Below are 19,870 nucleotides of genomic sequence, written 5' to 3' on the forward strand. Positions count from 1 at the left end.
GTGAAAATAATCTATATGATACCATAATGACAGACACCTGTCCTTATACATTTATCCAAACCCACAGAATGTACAACACCATGAGTGAACCCTAATATAAACTAGGGACTTTGGAGCAATGATGTGTGAATGTAAGGTTCATCTACTATAACGAATTTTGCCTCTCGGTGGGGGATGTTGATAATGGCGGAGGCTATGCGGGTGTGGGGGCAGGGAGTATATGGGAAATTTCTGTACCTTCCCCTTCTATTTTGGGGGGAACCCAAAACCAGTCTTAACAAGTAAACTCTTGGGCGCCCGGGAGGCTCAGCTGGTTAAGCGTCCGACTTCAGCCCAGGTCATGATCTAGAGGTTCGTGGGTTCGAGCCCCACATCGGGCTCTGTGCTGACAGCTCGGAGCCTGGAGCCTGCTTCGGATTCTGTGTCTTCCTCTCTCTCTGTCTGCCCCTCCCCTGCTTGTGCTGTGTGTGTTTCTCTCTCTCTCAAAAATAAACACTTAAAAAAACTTACAAAGTAAGATCGTACTAAGTAATAAAAATATACAGATGGATAGGTAGAGGGGGTGGGATATTATTACTGGCTGGCTGAACATCATCATAAACACACACTTCATTGCCTAAAAGACACTGAAACGAATAATACAGAACTAAGTCCAGTGCCATAGAAAACATCCTTCACTGTGTCTCATTTTCATCTTCCCTTCCATTGCCCACAACTCCACTCACTGTGTCACAAATGTCACAATGGAAGGATACTTTCTGGGGCACCCGGGTGGCTCAGTCGGTGAAGCATCTGACTCTAGATTTTGGCTCAGATCACGATCTCACAGTTCAAGGGTTCGAGCCCCACGTCGGGCTCTGTGCTGACAGTGCAAAGCCCGCCTGGGATTCCCTCTCCCTCTCTCTCTGCCCTTCCCCGGTTCGTGTGCATGCACTCTCAGTCTCTCTTAAAATATACAGGTAAACTTAAAAAAAAAAAATAAGGGGGTGCCTGAGTGGCTCACTCGGTTGAGCGTCTGAGTCTTATTTCAGCTCAGGTCATGATCTCACAGCACAGAGCAGCCTGCTTGGGATTCTCTCTCCCTCCCTGGCTCTCCTTCTCAAAAGAAATAAGTGAACAAACATTTAAACAAACACAGAAATAAACTGTACTTTCTTTCCTCGTCTCCTCTGCACACAACTAGTTATCTGTTGCTCCGTGAGCCGTTAGTGCTTTCTGTTTGATTTGATTCAGCCTTACTCAGGAGCCCCGGGCTCCAAGTAAGAGTTCCCTCTGAAGCAATCTGGTAACACTACCCTGGTATTAGCAAGCTGCCTCTGTCTGTTGAAACCACCTCTAGAAACTTGCTACCAAGAGAACGGAGTTCATTCTGTTAAGGAGACTAAAGGAATTACACAAGGCTTCTACTTTGGGAATTTAAAAAGGTAAAACCACAGGAAAAAAAACTGAGAGAAAGCAAGCTCTGGGAGGTCACTCCGTCTCTATTTGGGGCGGGGACATAATTTCTTCACATACTGGGTGCAGCAACACCTACCTCAATAAAATATGCGGCCTTAAATCTAGGAAAGGCCATTCTTAGATGAAATGCCCTTCAAATGAGTCAATAATTCATCAGCAGAACACCCTGGAAGATTCCTGGCTAGATAACGTACTCAGATCTTCCATCCAGACTTTATAATCCAGCATAACTATTACGTGAGTTTTACCTACAGCAACAAAACCCTGTTTGTTTCACGATTATTTGGGATGGGACATAAATGTCGACGCCTAGCACGGCTTCCTCTAATCCCGGGAAAGGAGACCAGTCACGGTACTGTGAGGATGGCACAAAGCTGTCCATCTCTCCAACCAAAATGACAAATCAAACAAGTGGCAAGGTAGCCAGACATAAGAGAAACTATCAGCCATAGAGACTAATAGTGGAAAATGGAGGGAAACAATATGAATTTCGTTCTGAAGAACCGAGCACAGTGGCAAAAGGACACTGGAAAACGCGCTGCCACCAAGAGTTATCGCTGCGATGTCTAAGGCATCACCAGCCGTCGTAGTTGAGCCAAGGTTAACACTTGGGCCCCCTTTCCCTGAATCTCTGTGGCCGTCATTCTAGCCTCGGGCCAAAAAACAAGGCTCACTGGTGGTTGTTGTTGTTGGGATTTTTTTGTGTTGTTTTTTTCTTTTGTTTTTTGTTTTTTGTTTTTTTGCCAGCCCTCCCACATTCCGCTCTGTCCCTTCCAGTGCACTCTTCTCAGTAAGCGGCCCACCCGCAGCATCTTCCCTCTTTGATCTCGCCGGGGCCTTTTTCCCACCATCCCTGAAACAATTACCCAAGCAGTGGCTCGGCTCTGGGTCATCATAAGACAGTAGCCAGCCAGAAGCCTGGGCTGCCTTGAGCCTTGTGAGTGGATATGCCAGGCATCTGTCGAAACTCTCCAGTGAGGTCGAATTGGTGGGGGTGGGGGAGATCTCTCTGAATGGGAGAATGCCATGGTTGCTGTGGGACACAGAGTTCTTTTGACTTGGGAGTTTAATGAGCCTTCACTTCAACAGGACCTACGTGTCCCGAAAGATAAGGGCAAGGATGGAAAGGCACCATTTACCTTGGCTGCTGCTTGCTGCATAGGCTGCAGATTGGTGGCAAGACCTGGATCATAGTGACTCGCCAAACAAACAAACAAACAAACAAAAAACCCCAGAAAACAAAAAGCAAACAACAAAACCCCAAACAGGTCTGTTCTTTAGTAAAAGTGCTAGCCCCTTGCCAGCAGGATACTTTCCCTAACGTCAACAGAACGGGGTCCATCAGAGAATCTCTGCTGAGTGTGGAAGGGGACGGAAGTTGTGACGGCGGGAGAAAGTTCTCTGTACGCCTGAGGCACATTTCTGTATAGAGCTTAGAGAGCACAGTGGATGCACAGTATCACGGGCAAGAGTCTTCATGGGATTAGAAAAATGAAATGAATTTCGAGAAAAGCATCTACGTGAAGACTTTGTACCGAGAAAGACATTAAATGCATGCAAGGGTCCTTGGACCGTTAACGTAGCCATAATCTTTCCCTGGCAGTCTTTGTTTTAATTGAGATATATTTGACATATAACATTATATTAGTTTCAGGTGTACAACATAACAACTTGATATATGTATTGACCTGCCCTGACACTTAGCAGGCTAAGAAAATACTCCCTAGACAAATGACTTAATTTGGGAAAATTTCCCTAATTCTCCTTTGCTAAGCAGACTACAAATATTTCCCCTGGAAGAACTTCTAGGAAAAATTCGGGGTGCCATTTGTGAGCCATAACTTAATTCTCTGTTTATACAAGACATAGGCAAATGTCTGACATATTCCTCTGCCTTCCAAAAGGACTATACATAAGCCATCTCCAACAGATAGAGGAATACATTTTCTATTCATGAATACCATTTCTTGATTTAGAGATGTTCACTGATTTTGTGAACAGTGAAGATTCCTTACTCGATTCGTTCCAGGGCCCCCTTCCCTAATGTCCCGTACTTAAAAAATTTGAGGCCAGGTAGAACGAGCTTAGTGGGGGTTGGGTGCCAGCAGAAAAGCCAAACTTCAATGATCAATTCCTGTATTTGAGAATAAGGAAAAGGAATGTTTCCTTTGAATATTATAGAGGAGACAAGACAAACACCACCTAAGAGCAAAGCGAGCTCTGATAGGCTGCTAAAACAGAAAAGAAAACACGAATCAGTGGATTTTTCTTGAGAAAAAGAGTCTGGAAGATATTACATGGCCTCTGCCCTTGTGATTCTACTGGGTAGAAGGCTCCCAGCCCGCTCTCCCCCATCAAATGTTCCACCTCCTGTAGCAAGAGCAACTCAGAATTTCCCAACCACTAGCCTCTGAGCGAAAGCACAAGTTGGATGAGGGCTAAAAAATTAACAATAATTGATGAGTTCATTTGACATATCTGGCTGCTAGATGCCATGATTCAACCCTAGCCTAAGTTTGCGAACTTCTTTTTTAAACTGTAAATCTACGTGTTTTGGGGGCAGGGCCCTGGAAAACGACTACAAATCTCTGGAACGAATGCCCAGAAAAGCCTCAGAAGTCTGAAGCCAGAAATATATTTCAGGCAACTGTTTCAGTGAGGGCTGCCCAGTGGGAACTACAAATTAACATCCTCTCCTTAGATGTATATTGTTTTCATGATTAACAACCAGTTACCACTGAGCCCTAGGACACAGCAAACCGAGAGAGTTGCAGAGTCTTTGTCCCATTTACCTCCTACTGGGTAGGCACCCTTCCTGGAGGGGCAGCAGGACTGTGTATATACCCCAATCTCTAAGCAGTCTGGACAAGCCTCTTGTTGAAAAAGAGGGGCCCAACGGGTGGAGCGGTTTTTTTTTTTTTTTAATGAAAAGATGCAGGGGTTACTAAATCTGAACAAGAAGCGCCCACATTTTCTCCTCGGGAATGGAACCAAAGGATGATTCAGATCGGGAGACAAGCAGCAAGGGCTAGGGAATTCATGGGCTGGGGAGTCATGAGATTCCAGTTTTATTCCTGGCTCTACCCAACAAGCTACTTCTCGGCCAGTCTCTCGTCCCTTCTCTAAAATAATACAGTCTTATCCTTGTCCTGTAATTGATTCTGCGATTTCTTCACAAGAGAGGGAAGGGAAAGAATGTATGAGAAGTAGCAAAAGGTTAAACAGTGTGCTCCTGAGGTCTGGACACCAGACATATACGAATATTCCTCATGTTCAATAAAGCAACTCAACAGTTGACGCAGACCACAGATGAAGCAGGACGCTAGCCAGATTTTATACAACCTGTAGTTTAATGATTAAGCAAGTCAGGTCAAGGACATCATAGGTCAGGCAATATTACCTACTGGAAATGTATGAACCCACAACCCAATCCCAACAAGCACTTTAATCCCCATCCCCAAAAAGCAAAAGATATCTGTGAGTCAGGAGATCTCTGGGAACTAGAACCATTCTTCCCGAGGGAGAGGAGGCAGGTCATGAATGAAGGTAGGAAAGACACTTCACATACCAAAGCCACAAGGCTGAGGGCTTGGTCACGAAACACTTTTTTTTTTTTTTTTTTTTTGGTCTCAGGTTTATAAAGCTTCCAATTTGTTACAATGGAGGCTATTTTTTGTCTTAAAAAAATTCAAATTTTAGGGGCGCCTGGGTGGCTCAGTCGGTTGAGCATCTGACTTCGGCCCAGGTCATGATCTCGCTGCTCCTGGGTTTGAGCCCCGCGTCGGGCTCTGTGCTGACAGCTCGGAGCCTGGAGCCTGCTTCAGATTCTGCATCTCCCCCCCCACCTCTCTCCCCCTCTCCCACTCACACTCTGTCTCTCTGTCTCAAAAATAAACATTAAAAAAATTTGTTTTTAAAAAAACATTCAAGTTTTAGAATAGTGAGATGTGAAATTTTCTTCACCAAGTTACACTTTGGCATCCATTTTTGTTGGAACATACCCATTCCCTGAAGTACAAAACACTGAAGCGTCAATACAATGACAACAGACACCCACGATTAATTAATGACAGTCCAGCAGCAATATTCCCTCCATTTCACATGAACACAGTTCAGTGTTGCAATCGAGTAACATCCACATCAAGACTAATCAGATGCACATTTATCATATGCTTAGGATTTGGGGGGCCCTTGTATTTGTCAAGGAAAGACCCCATCCTTGCACACAAATAACTGACACTTTCTCCCTGTCACATAGCCAGTAAGGCCCAGGGCACAGTTCCTGGCCTGCCATAAACTGTAAATTTTCCCTGGGTCCCATCCTGTCTTAGACCCCTTCAAGATTGCTTCTATTTCAGAACCAATCTGCAAAATAAATCCTAGGACGAGAGCCATAGCCATCAAGGTTCTTCTTTTTTTTTTTTTTTTTTTTTTTTTAACCCCAGTGGACCAACTTCCCACTGAATATCGGGAGACAAGGACCATTTTGATTTTAAGATCCTTGGAGTACTTTAAAATATCTGGTACCTTCCGGTTGGGGGACAGCATCGGTGCCAGTTCACAAAAATGGGGAGTCCCCAGTGCCCCTGATTTCCCAGCTCGCCCCCTCTTTGGGACTCATATGCTACCTTAAGGAAACCGCACATACCTCTTCCTCCAGCTTGACCACCTTGGCCTGGGCGTTGCTCAGGGCCTGGTCTCGGATTTCAATGTGTCGTCGTTGGTCCTCACTGGTAGAACGGGCAGTGGCCAGCTCGGCCTCCAGCTTCTCCTTCTCCCTCTGGCTTTCCTTATCTATCAAGACATGAATTATCAATACCGCCATTCTGGAGCTAGCTCAAAAGCTTACCTGAGCAAAACTGACAATCATACCCATTACTAGATATCCTCTAACACACAGCTCAATGCAACAGGATACCCAAGATTGGGACCCTATCATTGGCTCTACCTCTAACTTGTTATGTAAACTCAGAAAAGTCACCTAACAATGGTTGTGGTACACAAGCAAGGTGAATGCAGATGTAAAAAAAAAAAGTTTTATGAAAAGTATTATGCAAAGAATACACACACACAGAACAGGTAGGCTTGGGTCTTCGATTGTATTTCCTCAAGTGGTCTTGTAGAGCAACTGAGCCCCCCGAAATTTTCCCAGTTACCTCCTCCTGACAATATGTTAAATCAATCTAAAACTGGTATTCCGTAGAACGTAGAAAACCTGAAATCCCACCCTTTACTCACTAACGTTATTTTCCAACTGAAATAAGTCCAGGATTGCCTTGTAGATACGTTTTAACGGGGACAAACCTCATACCAGAAACGCAAAGGGACAGTTTTGATTCTCACCTGGGGGTTAGAGTGCCCTTCCTCTGCACACCGTGATACTTAAGTTTCTAAGAGAAACTTTAATAGGGCAGCCCCGGGTTCCCTCCCACTCTCCCTTTACCTACCCATAGAGGGGTACCTCGGAAAGAAATGAACATTTGTTGAATACTCACTGCACACCAAAATATTGTACTAACTTAATCCTCAGGAGAGCCATACAAGGGAGGCATTATTCTCTTTTCCATTTTGTATATGAAAGAAAAAAACACAAAAAAACGAGACTCGGAGGGCTTGAATAACATGTACCAGGTCTCACAATTAGTAATTGAGGACACACTGGAGCCCATACTTAAGGCCAGGCTGTTCTAAACTCTTTCTAATGAGACTGGCTTCTCCTAGGGCTGAGCTGGTTGGGTCTCTTTAGTGTAACTGGAGCACATCCCCCAGGGAGGCTTTTCAAGAGGACCTTCTTGGCTCTTGCCACAGCCCCAGCCACGCAGCACCCCGTCGATGTCCAAAGGCGAAAAGAACTAAAGGGCCGTAAGTCATGCCCTCTTCCCCGCTTGCTGAGTGGAGTCCATTTTTCCCTTCTAGAACCATTCGACAGTCCCTCACTGCATTGTTAATACAATTTTTTTTCTACTAAACTCCCGCATTGTATAAACCAGTAGCAGAGCTCGTTGCACACCTGAAATACCATCGCCACACACACATGGAGGAATATGAACCAGCAGATCCCAGGGCAAGAATCCATACACTTTTCTCTTTTGTTTTGTTTTGTCCTGGGAGGCCGCCATCTTCTCCACCAGCGAACTAACTTCCAGAGTAACGGTGACACCGCAAAAGCAACTTCACAACAATTTACACGAGGTACTGATGACACCAGAAAAACTACATTCTTCCCTCTAAGACATACTGACAAAGGAACGGGAGGCTCGGGGAAATGGGGAAGAAAAAAAAGCCCCACTTCTGAGGCCAGAGCACAACAGAGCAACCCGGGAAGGGAGGGGGGTATTGTAAGTGAAGATCAAACAAACTTGTAAAAGCTGACTAGAAGCCGCATGGAATGACTTGAAAGGGTCATGTGGAGGCCCAGCAGAGATGGGGCCTGACAAGTCCCCACCACGCACTACTCTAGCTGGGAGCCCCAGTGAGGGAGGCTGGGAGTAGGGCACACCAATTATGGACATCTGCAGAAGCGAGGGTAGTTCATCTGTTTCCCCCTGTGGACTCAATCCACTGCATAGTTTTTATTGCTGGTTTTATTGTAGCAATTGGAAAGAATGAGGCATTGTCTAGCTGGGTGGAGTCTATTAGGGACCGATAAAGAACAGGATTAGTTCATTGTCACGGTCCTCCGGAGTATTTCCAGACAAAGGAAACAGTATTATGAGGAAAGACATAGTTCTGCCCTCCCCCACCCCTCCAACTCTCCAACCAGAGTCACTAGTTCAGGCCACAGCGGCGGGTCCTCCTGTAGCTGCCCTTGGAGTCTGCCAATATGTGACGATATGATTTAATACAGGGTGTCGAACCAAGGGAGCCGCAGGTGCACATCAGGTATTCCAAACACTAATCATCAATCCCGCATGTTAATCCCATCTCTACCAGAGCCAGCACATGGAGCCCTCAACAATAAATCCCTTCAACATTAAGCGACCCCATGTTCACTGAGGTCCTTTGCAGCTAGCCTTGACAAAAGCAGGGATTTCAAAGGGGCCTCTCTGCTTTAATCCAGAAGGAGCCACGTCGATGTGACTAAATGTGGCAAGCAGCCTTCTTGGCCTAGAAGGAAAAAAACAACACTCCCAACTTTATGCCCCAACGGGAAAAAGAATCCCTAGATGGCATTCACTCTGTTCTGGCTGTTCTAGACGGATAACAGAACTGTGTGATCTTTTTACACATCTTGCTCCCAACCACACATTCATACCTGCTGCTGGAGCTTTCAGACTTACTTTTTGCAAAGAGCTGAGAGATGGTTTTTCTAGTATCCTCCGACCCCTCATATTCCTTCTCCGCAAGCTGCTTGTTGGCAGTCTCGAGACGCTCTGTGGAATTCAAAGACAATCAACAAACAGGTCCTCATATATGAACTTCCAAGCACATGGTGTCTGCCCTCTAACTACTGATCTTGAGGGGGGCGCCTGGGCGGTTCAGTCAGCTGAGCGTCCGACTCTTGATCTCAGCTCAGGTTATGGTCTCGCGGTTCATGAGTTTGAGCCCTGCGTCGGGCTCTGCACTGAGAGGGTGGAGCCTGCTTGGAATTTTCTCTCCTTCTCTCGCTGCCCTGACACCACTCGTGCTCTTGCTCTCTCTCTCTCTCTCTCTCTCTCAAAATAAAAAAAGATAATAAAAATAAAAAAAATAAATACTGATCTTGGGCAAAACAAGCCTGCTTCTTCTTGTTACTCAGGAATAGGTGACACACACAGATTTGCAAATGTGGAACCCCAAACAGAACTAAGCCATGGTAGGGAAGGAGGAGGTGAGTACCGAACACTTTCACTCCTCACTGACAAAACCCAAGTGTGGAATTCTAGATGCGAATGAAGGAATCTACCCCTGAATATATGACATCTTTCATTCACCAGGAAAAAAGAGCACCAAAGTCGTCATAAAAAGTCTTTAAAATCGTGTGACATCAGAGCTAGAAGGGGACCATGGGCAGCATCCAGTTCAGTTGTCTCATTTGATCAATAAGGTCATCTAAATCCAAAGACGGAAGATAACATCCCCCAGGCCATCAGTTTTGATGGTGACAAAGGTTAAGGTAGAAACACAAACAGGGAGCCCTACAAACAGTGGAGGACGTCACTGTTTCAAGCTTGCACCGCCCCAAGACAGGCTTCTGCAAAGCCCATAAGGGAAGAGAAGCAGCACACGTTGTGGGGGCAGGGCCAGGAGGATCCGGGAGTCACGGGAGGGACACTGTGTGATTCAGACATCACCTCATCCCACTTCGATTAAGCAAACTTGGGACCAAGTTCTATTGCAGTTCCCGAACCCTAGCCTTATCTATGCCCTGCAACTTAGCGACCATGCTAGCGGGGTGGTCAAGCCCTGAGAGCCTGAAGGTACACTCCCCCGCCTTTCCCTTGACTACCTTGGCCAGTGCTTCAGAAGGAAGTCCCTCACCTCTCAGATCCCTGTTGAAGTCGTGCATTCTTCGAATTTCACCCTCAAGCTTATTTCTCATGGCTTTCTCCAGGGCCTCTCTTTTGGAGGATGACTTTACAAGGTTCTCATATGCCTCCGAGACTCGCTGGATTTCTGTCTCCACCTGAAAAAAAAAAAAAAAAGAGGAAAGATAGTGGGGATGGTAGGAGCTTAATGGGAAAGATGGTCTGAAAACATATATGCAAATCCTTAATAACAGCTTCTCCCAGGGCTTTACAGATGGCCCGACGCCAGCACAACACAGTCAGATGAGAAAAGTTTCCCAGAAGAATTGCTAAAATCAACCTTCAGCTCAGCAACTAATTCACAGGGTCACGAGACTCCCTCAGGTTAGAAACAAATACCGTTTCTGCCGTCAGAGAAGGTGGTAGGAGAGAATAAATTTCATCAGTACAGTTATAAATGATTTTCATTTCTGCATAAGAATCTTCCTAATTTTGAAAATACTATTAATAATGTATATGGTACATAGATAACATTATTCCAGAGTTTCCAAAGGGTTTTCCCATGTTTGTTTCAATTTGCCCGGATATCTGCCTTCACAAGGACACCTCTTCCCATCTTAGCAGACAGAAAAGTAAAACTGCCCTTTCTGAGATCGAGTTAGGGGCAGAGGGGAAGCCCAAAAACTCTAAGCCTCAGCCTTATGCAGTAGTTCAGTTCAATCTAACAAACTTTTACCAAGGGCCAAATATTTACAGAACTCTTAAAACTATGGTGGGGAGGGGTACCTGGGTGGCTCAGTCGATTAAGCGTCCGACTTCGGCTCAGGTCATGATCTCATGGTTTGTGAATTCAAGCCCCACGTCGGGCTCTGTGCTGACAGCTCAGAGCCTGGAGCCTGCTTTGGATTCTGTCTCCCTCTCTCTCACTGCCCCTCCCCCGCTCTTCTCTCCCTCTCCGTGTCTCTCTCTCTCTCTCTCTCTCTCTCTCTCTCACACACACACACACACACACACACACAAATAAATAAACGTTTAACAAATACGGTGGGGGCGGGGTGCCTGGGTGGCTCAGTCGGTTAAGCATCCGACTTTGGTTCAGGGCATGAACTCATGGTTCGTGGGTTCGAACCCCGCATCAGGCTCTGTGCTGGCAGCTCAGAGCCTGGAGCCTGCTTCGGATTCTGTGTCTCCTTCTCTCTGCCCCTCCCCTGCTCGTGCTCTGTCTCTCTACAACAAATAAATGTTAAAAAAAATTTTTTTAAATAGGGTAGGGTGTGTGAATATGAATGAGGACATTATTGTTTCCCTTCAAGGAGCTCTCAACCTAATCAAGAACAAGAATATAGAGAAGGACGCATTATTCACAACAGTAGAAGTAAGGGCCACAAAAGAGCAGGGGAGGAAAAGGTATTCCTGGTTGGGGTGAGGGGAGAGGCAAACAATTTCAGGCAGGAGGTGGCATTTCAGTCAGATCCTGAAAGCTGGGTCAGATTTCAATGAGCCGAGGTGAGGGGAAGGGTATTCTATTCTGAGTGAGCGAATGCATTCCCAGAATGACCAGTAGTCTCATTTGGCTGGACACGGTGGGGTACACGGACGGAAGCTGATGAGATCTGGCTGCAAAGATAGACTGGAGTCAGATCATAAAAGGGCTTTAATGCCAGGTATTTGGACTTTCTCCCGTAGTGGGAGACCAGGACAGATTTTTGAACAGAAATTCGTGATCGGAGTTGTGTTTTATGACACCAGTGCAAATCCTGTAAAATGCAACAACAACAACAACAACAACAACAACAACAAAAACCCAACGACACACAAAACCTCAAAGAGAAGGGGTCTTGCCCCAGATCAGCCCGAATCGGGAAGAAAACATGAAATTAGACTCCAGAGTCTTTCCGTAACCAGTATAGCTTCATGGCACACAAAACAGCCACAGAGATATTTGCATATAATTTATATAAGATAAATAAACCCCATGGCCTATTAAGCAATTTGCAAATTAAATCTGACTCCTACAACCATTCCGCATTCCTTCTCAGTTTTCCACCACCCTTCTTAACACAGCTCGGGGTACTTTATGGAGAGAAATATCAGGCCTCCAGCGGGAGACTGGGGGAAAGGCTGGGTTACCAAACAACTCAGATTCCACCTGCCCCAGCTCCAAAACGATGCCTGAGGCAGGACTGCCTGCAAACAAATGAGGCTTACACCAAAGAAAAGAGCGGACTCCAGAGTGTTTTTCTCCTTGCAGATGGCACCAAGATAACAGCACAGAAGGTGAAAACTGGTGAATGGCATTTTGAGACAAGATCTGCGAGGCCTGGGCCCGATAAAGCTCGTGCATGAAATTCAAGTGCTGGGTACAGAAAATAAACATTTCCATTTGAAAGATCAGGCTTGGTATTAGTTGGCTCTGGGCAGCGCTGAGAAGGCAAGGCTTTCCAGTCCCCTCACAGAATGCCACACCCGGAGGGCAGTCCCTTCACTCCCGTTGTTCTGGTCGGAGTACTATTTCGAGATCTGGTACCAAATTTTTCCCTACCCCCTGTGTAGACGCCGCACCCCCCCCCCCCCCCCCCCCCCGATGGACCAGTGTTAACTTCTGTCCACAGGACTTTCCAGGAAAAGAAGTCACAGAAGGGCATATCCCCTGGTTTGGTCTAGGATGGTGGGGGCAGGGAAGAGGGATGTGGTGGTGGGTTTCTGTCTAATTATTCCCCTCATGAGCCTCGGACCTTCGTATTTTGTCTAGCACCAGCTGGCATCTACCATACTCTTCCCACTTTCCTTTCCCTCTTCTGCCCCACTTATGCCTCTCATTCACTGTGGCATTGGGTCAACCTTCACTCCCCGCAACACTCAAGCTGTGCCAATGACACTTGGTTGAGGCATCTTTCCCCCCACTGGGGAACAAGCAACAACAAACAACGACACAAATCCTATTCTGCTTCTCTCCCCTGTCACCCACCTTGCCGATCACTGCATCAGAGATGGGGCTGGAGCCACCCTGAAATAGACAGTCTGGGGAGGGGTATTAACCGTTTAACCCAATCAGCCAAACAGGCCAGTCTGCTTTGAGAGTGAGAGTATGGTTAAATTTGTTGCACCAGTATGACTGGGGGAGGGATGTACAGTTAAACGAGAGGAGGGAGAAAATGTAAAAGGGGGGGGGGGTGCAAAGCCAGACAGAAACGCTTCTCATTCAACCCCAAGAAATCCCGTCCAGATTTTGGCACACTTTGAGGGAGGTGGTTTTGCTACATTAAAAAAAAAAAAAAATCCTCAGCTGACAGTAAGCCCTCTTCGACTTTAGGACCCAGATCTGGTGTTTACAAATTCTCAGTTTCATTCGGGCCCCTGAAATTTCCACTCCTGGGTGTCTCCTAAGGACAGAGTTGCTGAACAAAACCGGGCAATGTCCCCTCCCTCCCACACCTTCACCCTCACCTCCCCGGAACAGTTCACGTTGTCGGGAGATCAAAACCACATGAGCACCACAATGAGAAAAGCTGCAAAGAGGCTGCCAAAGGCATAACCCTATTCACCGACAGCCACTGGAGGCCAAGAGCTAAGATTCCTAGCTCAGGGCACTCAAGAGCTAAAGTCCCAGCTGGAGAAGACAGGACGGGCCCAGAGAAGCAAGTGAACTCTATGGGACATACACCCGTTTTTCTATTTCCTCAGCCTAGGGCTGGCACCTGTCACCCAGCTGTGGTGCTAAGCCCCTCCTGCCCCCCACACACTCCAGAGAGAGACAGCAGATGCTGAATGTGAGCTGCAGGGGAAAACCAAAGCAAAAAGGAGGCAACAGAAGAGGTGCTGAAAAAAGTTGCTATGAGAACTCCCACTTGGAAAAGCGCTCTAAGACTTTTCCAGAACAAGGCAGGGCAGGATCTGGATCTAACTACAGTGGTGAGATTTTTGTAGGAATTGTGGTTTCACATCGAAGATCCCAATTCAGTACCGGGGAAAATATAACCAAGACAAAAGGTCTTTAGGCTGGCAGGACGTTCACCTATACAGGTAATGGCCAGGGTTCTTGACCTTACGAAGAAGTTTCTCTGCCTTTTGGAATTTGAAACCAACCAGTCAAGTTTTCATTAGGGCTACTGTGTCTGGGAAAACAGTGTAATTATGTTTTGTTTTGTTTTGTTTTCTCCTCACACAGATGTCAACTGTGACTTCCCCTAGAAAGTTAGGCAGAAGGCTTTTCCCCAAGTCTGATCCACACCTAACCTTCAGAGAGAAGAATCCAGAAGACCTTCCCAGAAGTCGTGCAGGCACCAGTAAGTGGAGACTTATTACATCGATGTGAAACAAATAAGATTGAAAGACGACTCTGATACCCCCAAACGGGGGCCTCACCTTCTGCAGCCTGGCCACCTTCTCGTAGCATCCTTCCAACTCCTGCCTCAAGTTCCGGTTCTCGTCTGACAGGATCTCAACCATCTGCTGGGCTCTGGACACAATGGCAAAGGGGTCCGCTGGCATCGGCTGATAGGAAGCGGACGACGGTTGGGCCCGAGGCATAGCTGAATAGGCCTCTCCTGGCTGCTGCTGGTGATGGTGGTGGTGCTGTTGCTGCTGCTGACCCAGGCCAGGCTGAGTGAGCCGGTAATGATCGCTCTGGTGAGCCGGGTTCGGAAGGAAATGCTGCTGTGGCCTAGGCAGGTGAGCCGAGTGGTCTCCTTGGTTTGGGACCAAGGGGTGTTGGGCAGGAGACAGTCTTGTGGCTGGTGGAGACTGCAGCAAGGGCAGGGAGCCCCCAGACGTGAGGGAAGAAGTAGGACTGTGAGGCCGTGAGCTCCTGGCCGACAATGACAATGAGATGTCCTGCGCCGGCCTGTAAAACATGGAGGGCGCGCTCAGGTTAAGCTCTCTCCGAAGGCACTGGGGGACAAGGGCACAGGGAAGTGAGATGAGGAGGCTTCCGATGCCCCCCAGGGTCCCTGCAAAGTAAGGAGCAGGCAGGGTTAGACTAAGGAAATCTCTGCAAAGACCTCCACAGCTCTTTCCAGGCCTGACCTGTGAGTGCCTGACAGAGGTGTGATCCCGTGGACGACTGAGCCAGGTGATTTCCAGGGCTGTTTGGTGAAAATCTAAGTGACGTATGCCTGTACTCTGGTTGCTCAAATCTAAGCATCTTTTGTTAGAGAGAGAGAGAGAGAGAGAGAGAGAGAGAGAGAGAGAATCTTAAGCAGGCTCCACTCTCAGTGTGGAGCGCAAGGCGGGACTCGATCCCACGACGACCATGAGATCGTGACCTGAGCCGAAATCAAGAGGTGGATGCTTAACCAACTGAGCCACCCAGGCACCCCTCAAGTCTAAGCATTTACATTTTTTTTAAGTTTATTAATTTATTTTGATAGAGATAGAGACAGTGTAAGTGGGGGAGGGGCAGAGAGAGAGGAAGACAAGAGAATCCCAAGAAGGCTCCGTGCTGCCAGTGCAGAGCCCTTTGTGGGGCCTAAACCCACAAAACCGTGAGATCATGACCTGAGCCGAAACCAAGAGTCCGATGCTTAACTGAAGGTCTAAGCATTTAAATGAGTCTTCCAGAAGGTGATTTTCACGTCATTATTTTAAACACTCTTCTGACGTTCCGTATGTGGTCAGCACGTGCAGAGTCAGATTTGGAACATATGTTCCACTTGCCCACAAGCAAATGGCAAACTACAGTCAAAACCAGCCCTCTTCTAGCTATCAGCAACTCTCTTTCATAATTCATACAGTCACAGAAAACTACTTGAGGATATGCAGACACTCAGACATTAGAGACACCACCACTGCCACAATTCATTGATTTCCACACCACGATGTTCAGATCCCCAGCCTATTCCTTGTAGAAAGTTCTAGAAAGAGAGGTTTGGTACACTGCTTAATGTGGCTCTCCCACTTTTGTACCTAACACCGGACTATTAGTCATTAAGGGCAACAATCACAGTATGTAAACAGACCACTTTCACCATCACCACTACCAGCAAGAATATCTGTAAGTAAACGTTGAAGATGAGAAACTTGTTCATCCCCCAGCCCATGCCCAACTAACCTCATATACTCCCACATCCTGTGGATGCTTGTCCTACAGCTGATATTTCTCAATCCAGGGAAGACAGATGGCTAAGAGCATGGGATTTGGATCCCGACAGAATTTGGAGACCTTTTCTACTGCTTACTAGCCGTGTAACCTTGCTCAAGTTACTTAATCTGCATGAGCCCGTTTTGTTCCTGAGGTCACGAATGAATTGCAAAAATACTGGGCTCTTCTCAATTTTGAGCTCAGTAGGAATTACAAAGAGTCTCTTGTCTACCTCCCAGTGAGATAGGTTGACCTTGTTAGGGATTTTACGTATGGGATATCCATTTAATCTTGGCACTAAATTGCATCAAATTCATGGGGGACCTGGGGCAAATCACTAGGAGCAATTAACTTTTAAAACTGGCATTTCAGATGCTAAAGCACGTCCCTCCCACATACACTTCAGTTACTGTTATTGTTCATGTATCTATCCCTACACGAGATCCTCAGTGCGGCGCCTGGGCGGCTCAGTCGGTGAAGCATCCAACTCTCGGTTTCGGCTCAGGTCATGATCCCACGATTCATGGGTTCGAGCGCAGAGCCTGCTTGGGGATCCCTGTCTCCCTCTCTCTCTACCCCTCCCCTGCTCGGTCTCTCTCTCTCTCGAAATAAATAAATAAACTTAAAAAAAAAAGAGTGAGAGAGAGAGAGAGAGATCCTCTCTGGAAGAGCTTTTGACAGCTGCAAAATCATTCTAAACACTTGCTAATGGATACCCAATAACCTAGATGCTGGCCAGAACCCAGGCTCAACACCTGGGCTCTGTATCTCAGCTCCATCAATGGTCCCTGTTTTCTGTACCGTGGATCTTCAGCTTCCGTAGGGGTAAAATGGACTACGTGCTCTCCTTCCGCTTTGAGTGAGAGCTTTCATTATTTTTATAGATCCCGAGAGTTAGAATATAATGGGATTTGTTGGGGCTTTTGGTTCTCCTGGGAGGAAAAGAGGGACTTTTAATTTCATGTTCTCCAATCCAGCTCTCAAAATTTAAGGGAAAAAATGACCAAATTAACCTTCATCCTTGTTGCCAAGATTTGGCAACCCCAGGCCTGGGAGGTGTTCTCTTTTAAAGACTGAATGCCCAGTTCTGAAATGGGTTTCCTCCTCCCGGCTCCTCTGGGCCCCATCAGTAGCTCAGGCCTCTCTCTCAAACAGACTGATCATTGGCCTCCCTCCTGCTTGGAGGCTGAAAGGCCCCTCCATGCCCTCAGTACGGGGCCTCCCAGGGGCCTGGGGAAGGAAGAGATCACAAGTTCTCTGGAAAGAAGTCTTTAGAGTCAGATAAGCCCAGGACAGCAGTGGCTCCGGTCCCGACCCTGAGCTCTACTTAGAAATCACAGGGACAAGGGGGCGCCTGGGTGGCTCAGTCAGTTAAGCGTCCAACGACTCTCAATCTCAGCTCAGATCATGATCTCCCGGTTTGCGAGACGGAACCCTGCGTTGGGCTCCGGGCTGGCAGCCCGGAGCCTGCCTGGGATTCTCTCTCTGTCCTTCCCCAGCTCGCTCTCTCTTTCCCTTTCTCTCTCTCTCAAAATAAATAAATAAACACTAAAAAAAAAAAAAAAAAGAAAGAAAGAATGGAGACAAGGTAGCTGCCCCTCGGGCTCCCCAGGCTGGAAAAGGAAGCAGATTTCACTTGCACCATGATGTTGGGAAAACCAGGCAGTCCATCCCTGGCAGGTTTGCAAACATGAAGCAAGGCTTGGGCAGTCACAAAAGGAGAGGAAGCCCTCCAGCCAACGAACTCCATCTGGGTTCCAGCATCCACCCACCACAAAAATAAAGCAGGACTGTATTAACACTCCTGTGGAGCTCCCCCTGAGAGGAGGGGACAGAGGCATGACGGGGTCGGGGAGAGCTGGGGGGGGGGGATGTGAAAGGAAGCAAAACTACGCTCAAGATTAAATAATAAGAGTTAACAGTACTGATAATATTACAGGTGGCAGCTGGGTGAGTGGCACGGTCCCCAAGCGCTTCCACGGTAAGGCAGTGCAAATCACTTCCCGCTGACATATTAACCAGGAACAACAAGTTGCCTGCAGACAATAGAATCACATGATCCCATAGAAGCCCCGACCTGCCTCCCTGCCCCTTCCCTCCCTTCATCCTGCTCCTTCCCAAGACAACCTGGACCCCTGGTGCTCGGCGGAAAAGGGGACTTGGCAGGCACGAGGGACAGAGACCAATGACCAGAATCAGCATCCTTCCCCCAAGCCAGGGGAACTCTCTCCCAAAGACGGCTTGCGAGGACACAAAGGGAAAGCCAAAGCCTGTCCATCGAGCTGACACAGCACCTTCCGCCCTCCCACCTCACCCCCCACCCTCCTCAGTCACACACCCACCCCCCCCACACACCCACACTACACACTCCTGGCCCACACGTGTGCAAACCCACACGTGCACACTCTCACCAGAGCGGGTGCCACCAACAGCCTGGATTGTTTCTCTTGCACAACCAGCCCTGCTCTGAACTACAGAGTTAGGTCACCCTCAGATTCCACTAAACAGGGATTTCAAGAAACCTCAGATCTGGGCATGATTTCAACAAATGAAAGGAGGTGGCTGCTTTACAAACAGAAAGGTTTTAATTTTTTAAAAGCAGTTGATAAATGTATAAACTCCAGATGCAGAAAGGGCTCAGCACTCAGAAAGACAAAGATTCAAAAATCTTTTAATTCTTCAGATGGCTTGGCCTTGTTCCCCATCTGGAGTTCTGGGCATTCAGGATATTTATTTTTCAAGCAGGGAGGAGGGCAGAGGGAAGATGAAGTAATAAAAAGATTGTTTATATCATTTTGTTCATTTTAACAGCAAATCTCTAGCATTTCACTGCACCTCTAAAAGCACACAAAGGCTTTCTGAACAGCAATTTGTTCAGAGACCTTGCTTTGTGCCTTGATCTGTAATTTATGGATTAAGAACTAAGAATTCCGTCTTCTAATTGGGGCTAGCAGCAGTTACTTGGAAAGGTACTCGCAAACTGTCTAGCAAGTTGGTTCAAGGAAATAAAGGAGGAAAAATGTGTCACCACCTAAAAGCAGCACATTTCTGGAAAGCAGTTCAACTGCCTCCCCTTGCCAGTAATTTGTCAATAGGTGCCACTCCCTCACCCCAGGCCCTGGAGACATTTTATTGCCAGAATTTGTCTGATGCAGACCCCAAACTCCACACAGAGCATCTTTCGATCAGGACTGGTTTAGGTTTGATTATTCACCAAGCGTTTCAAGTACCGTGTTCCTCTCCCATAGAGGAAAAAAAAAAAAAAACAACACAAAACTATTAGAGCAAACCTGCGTATTAAAATTCTGCTCAAAGGAGGGTAATCAGCATGGGCCCTACCGCTTTTGGGGATAGGTAGAGAGACCCACAGATAACATAGGAGGGAGGACATCTTCCTGTAAAATACATGCGGCTAAACTTCTCTGGTGGTTTCATCAGCACGGGAAGAAAAAAAAATCCCTCTTTGGGCTCCTTATTATTTATTTAGGCAGATCAAAGGGCTTTTCCATCTAGCTTCAAACACTGTGGGAGTCATTTCAGATCACAAACAATACTGGTGAATGAGTTCTGAAAATAGCTTTCCTGGGAAGGCGGGCCTTGTGCTAAGCGGGGCTTTGGATTCTGCTCCACGCCCCAGCCGACACACTCCCCTCCCACAAGGCAACAGACGTCAGCCCATCCACAGAAGGGACAGAGTCCCACAGGCTCTTCCATGCTGATGGGAAGCGCCAAACAAAAATCCCCAGCCTCATTGACATTTTGCTGGCTTGGATGGGTTTCCACTAAGCTAAGCAGTCCAACTGACCAACCCCTCCCTGGGTCTTCCGTTTCACTGGGCAGATGGGGGCTCTCATTTAAACCGGAAGGGCCCTGTCCGTTACCCCAT

The 19,870-nt window shown here is 47.2% G+C and overlaps 1 protein-coding gene across 1 annotated transcript in view; it reads right to left on the minus strand.

Moving 5' to 3' along the window:
- AMOT (angiomotin) overlaps nt 1–19,870 on the minus strand; it is a 60,806-nt gene that overhangs the window by 21,561 nt on the left and 19,375 nt on the right. The window contains exons 5-8 of the mRNA XM_049644206.1: nt 14,271–14,748; nt 9,919–10,063; nt 8,739–8,831; nt 6,107–6,252 (exon numbers count right to left, since the gene is read on the minus strand). Of these exons, the coding sequence (XP_049500163.1) occupies nt 6,107–6,252; nt 8,739–8,831; nt 9,919–10,063; nt 14,271–14,748 (862 nt within the window). The remainder of the gene's footprint in view (nt 1–6,106; nt 6,253–8,738; nt 8,832–9,918; nt 10,064–14,270; nt 14,749–19,870) is intronic.

The sequence above is a fragment of the Panthera uncia genome, chromosome X (genome assembly GCF_023721935.1).
Source record: "Panthera uncia isolate 11264 chromosome X, Puncia_PCG_1.0, whole genome shotgun sequence".
NCBI lineage: Eukaryota > Metazoa > Chordata > Mammalia > Carnivora > Felidae > Panthera > Panthera uncia.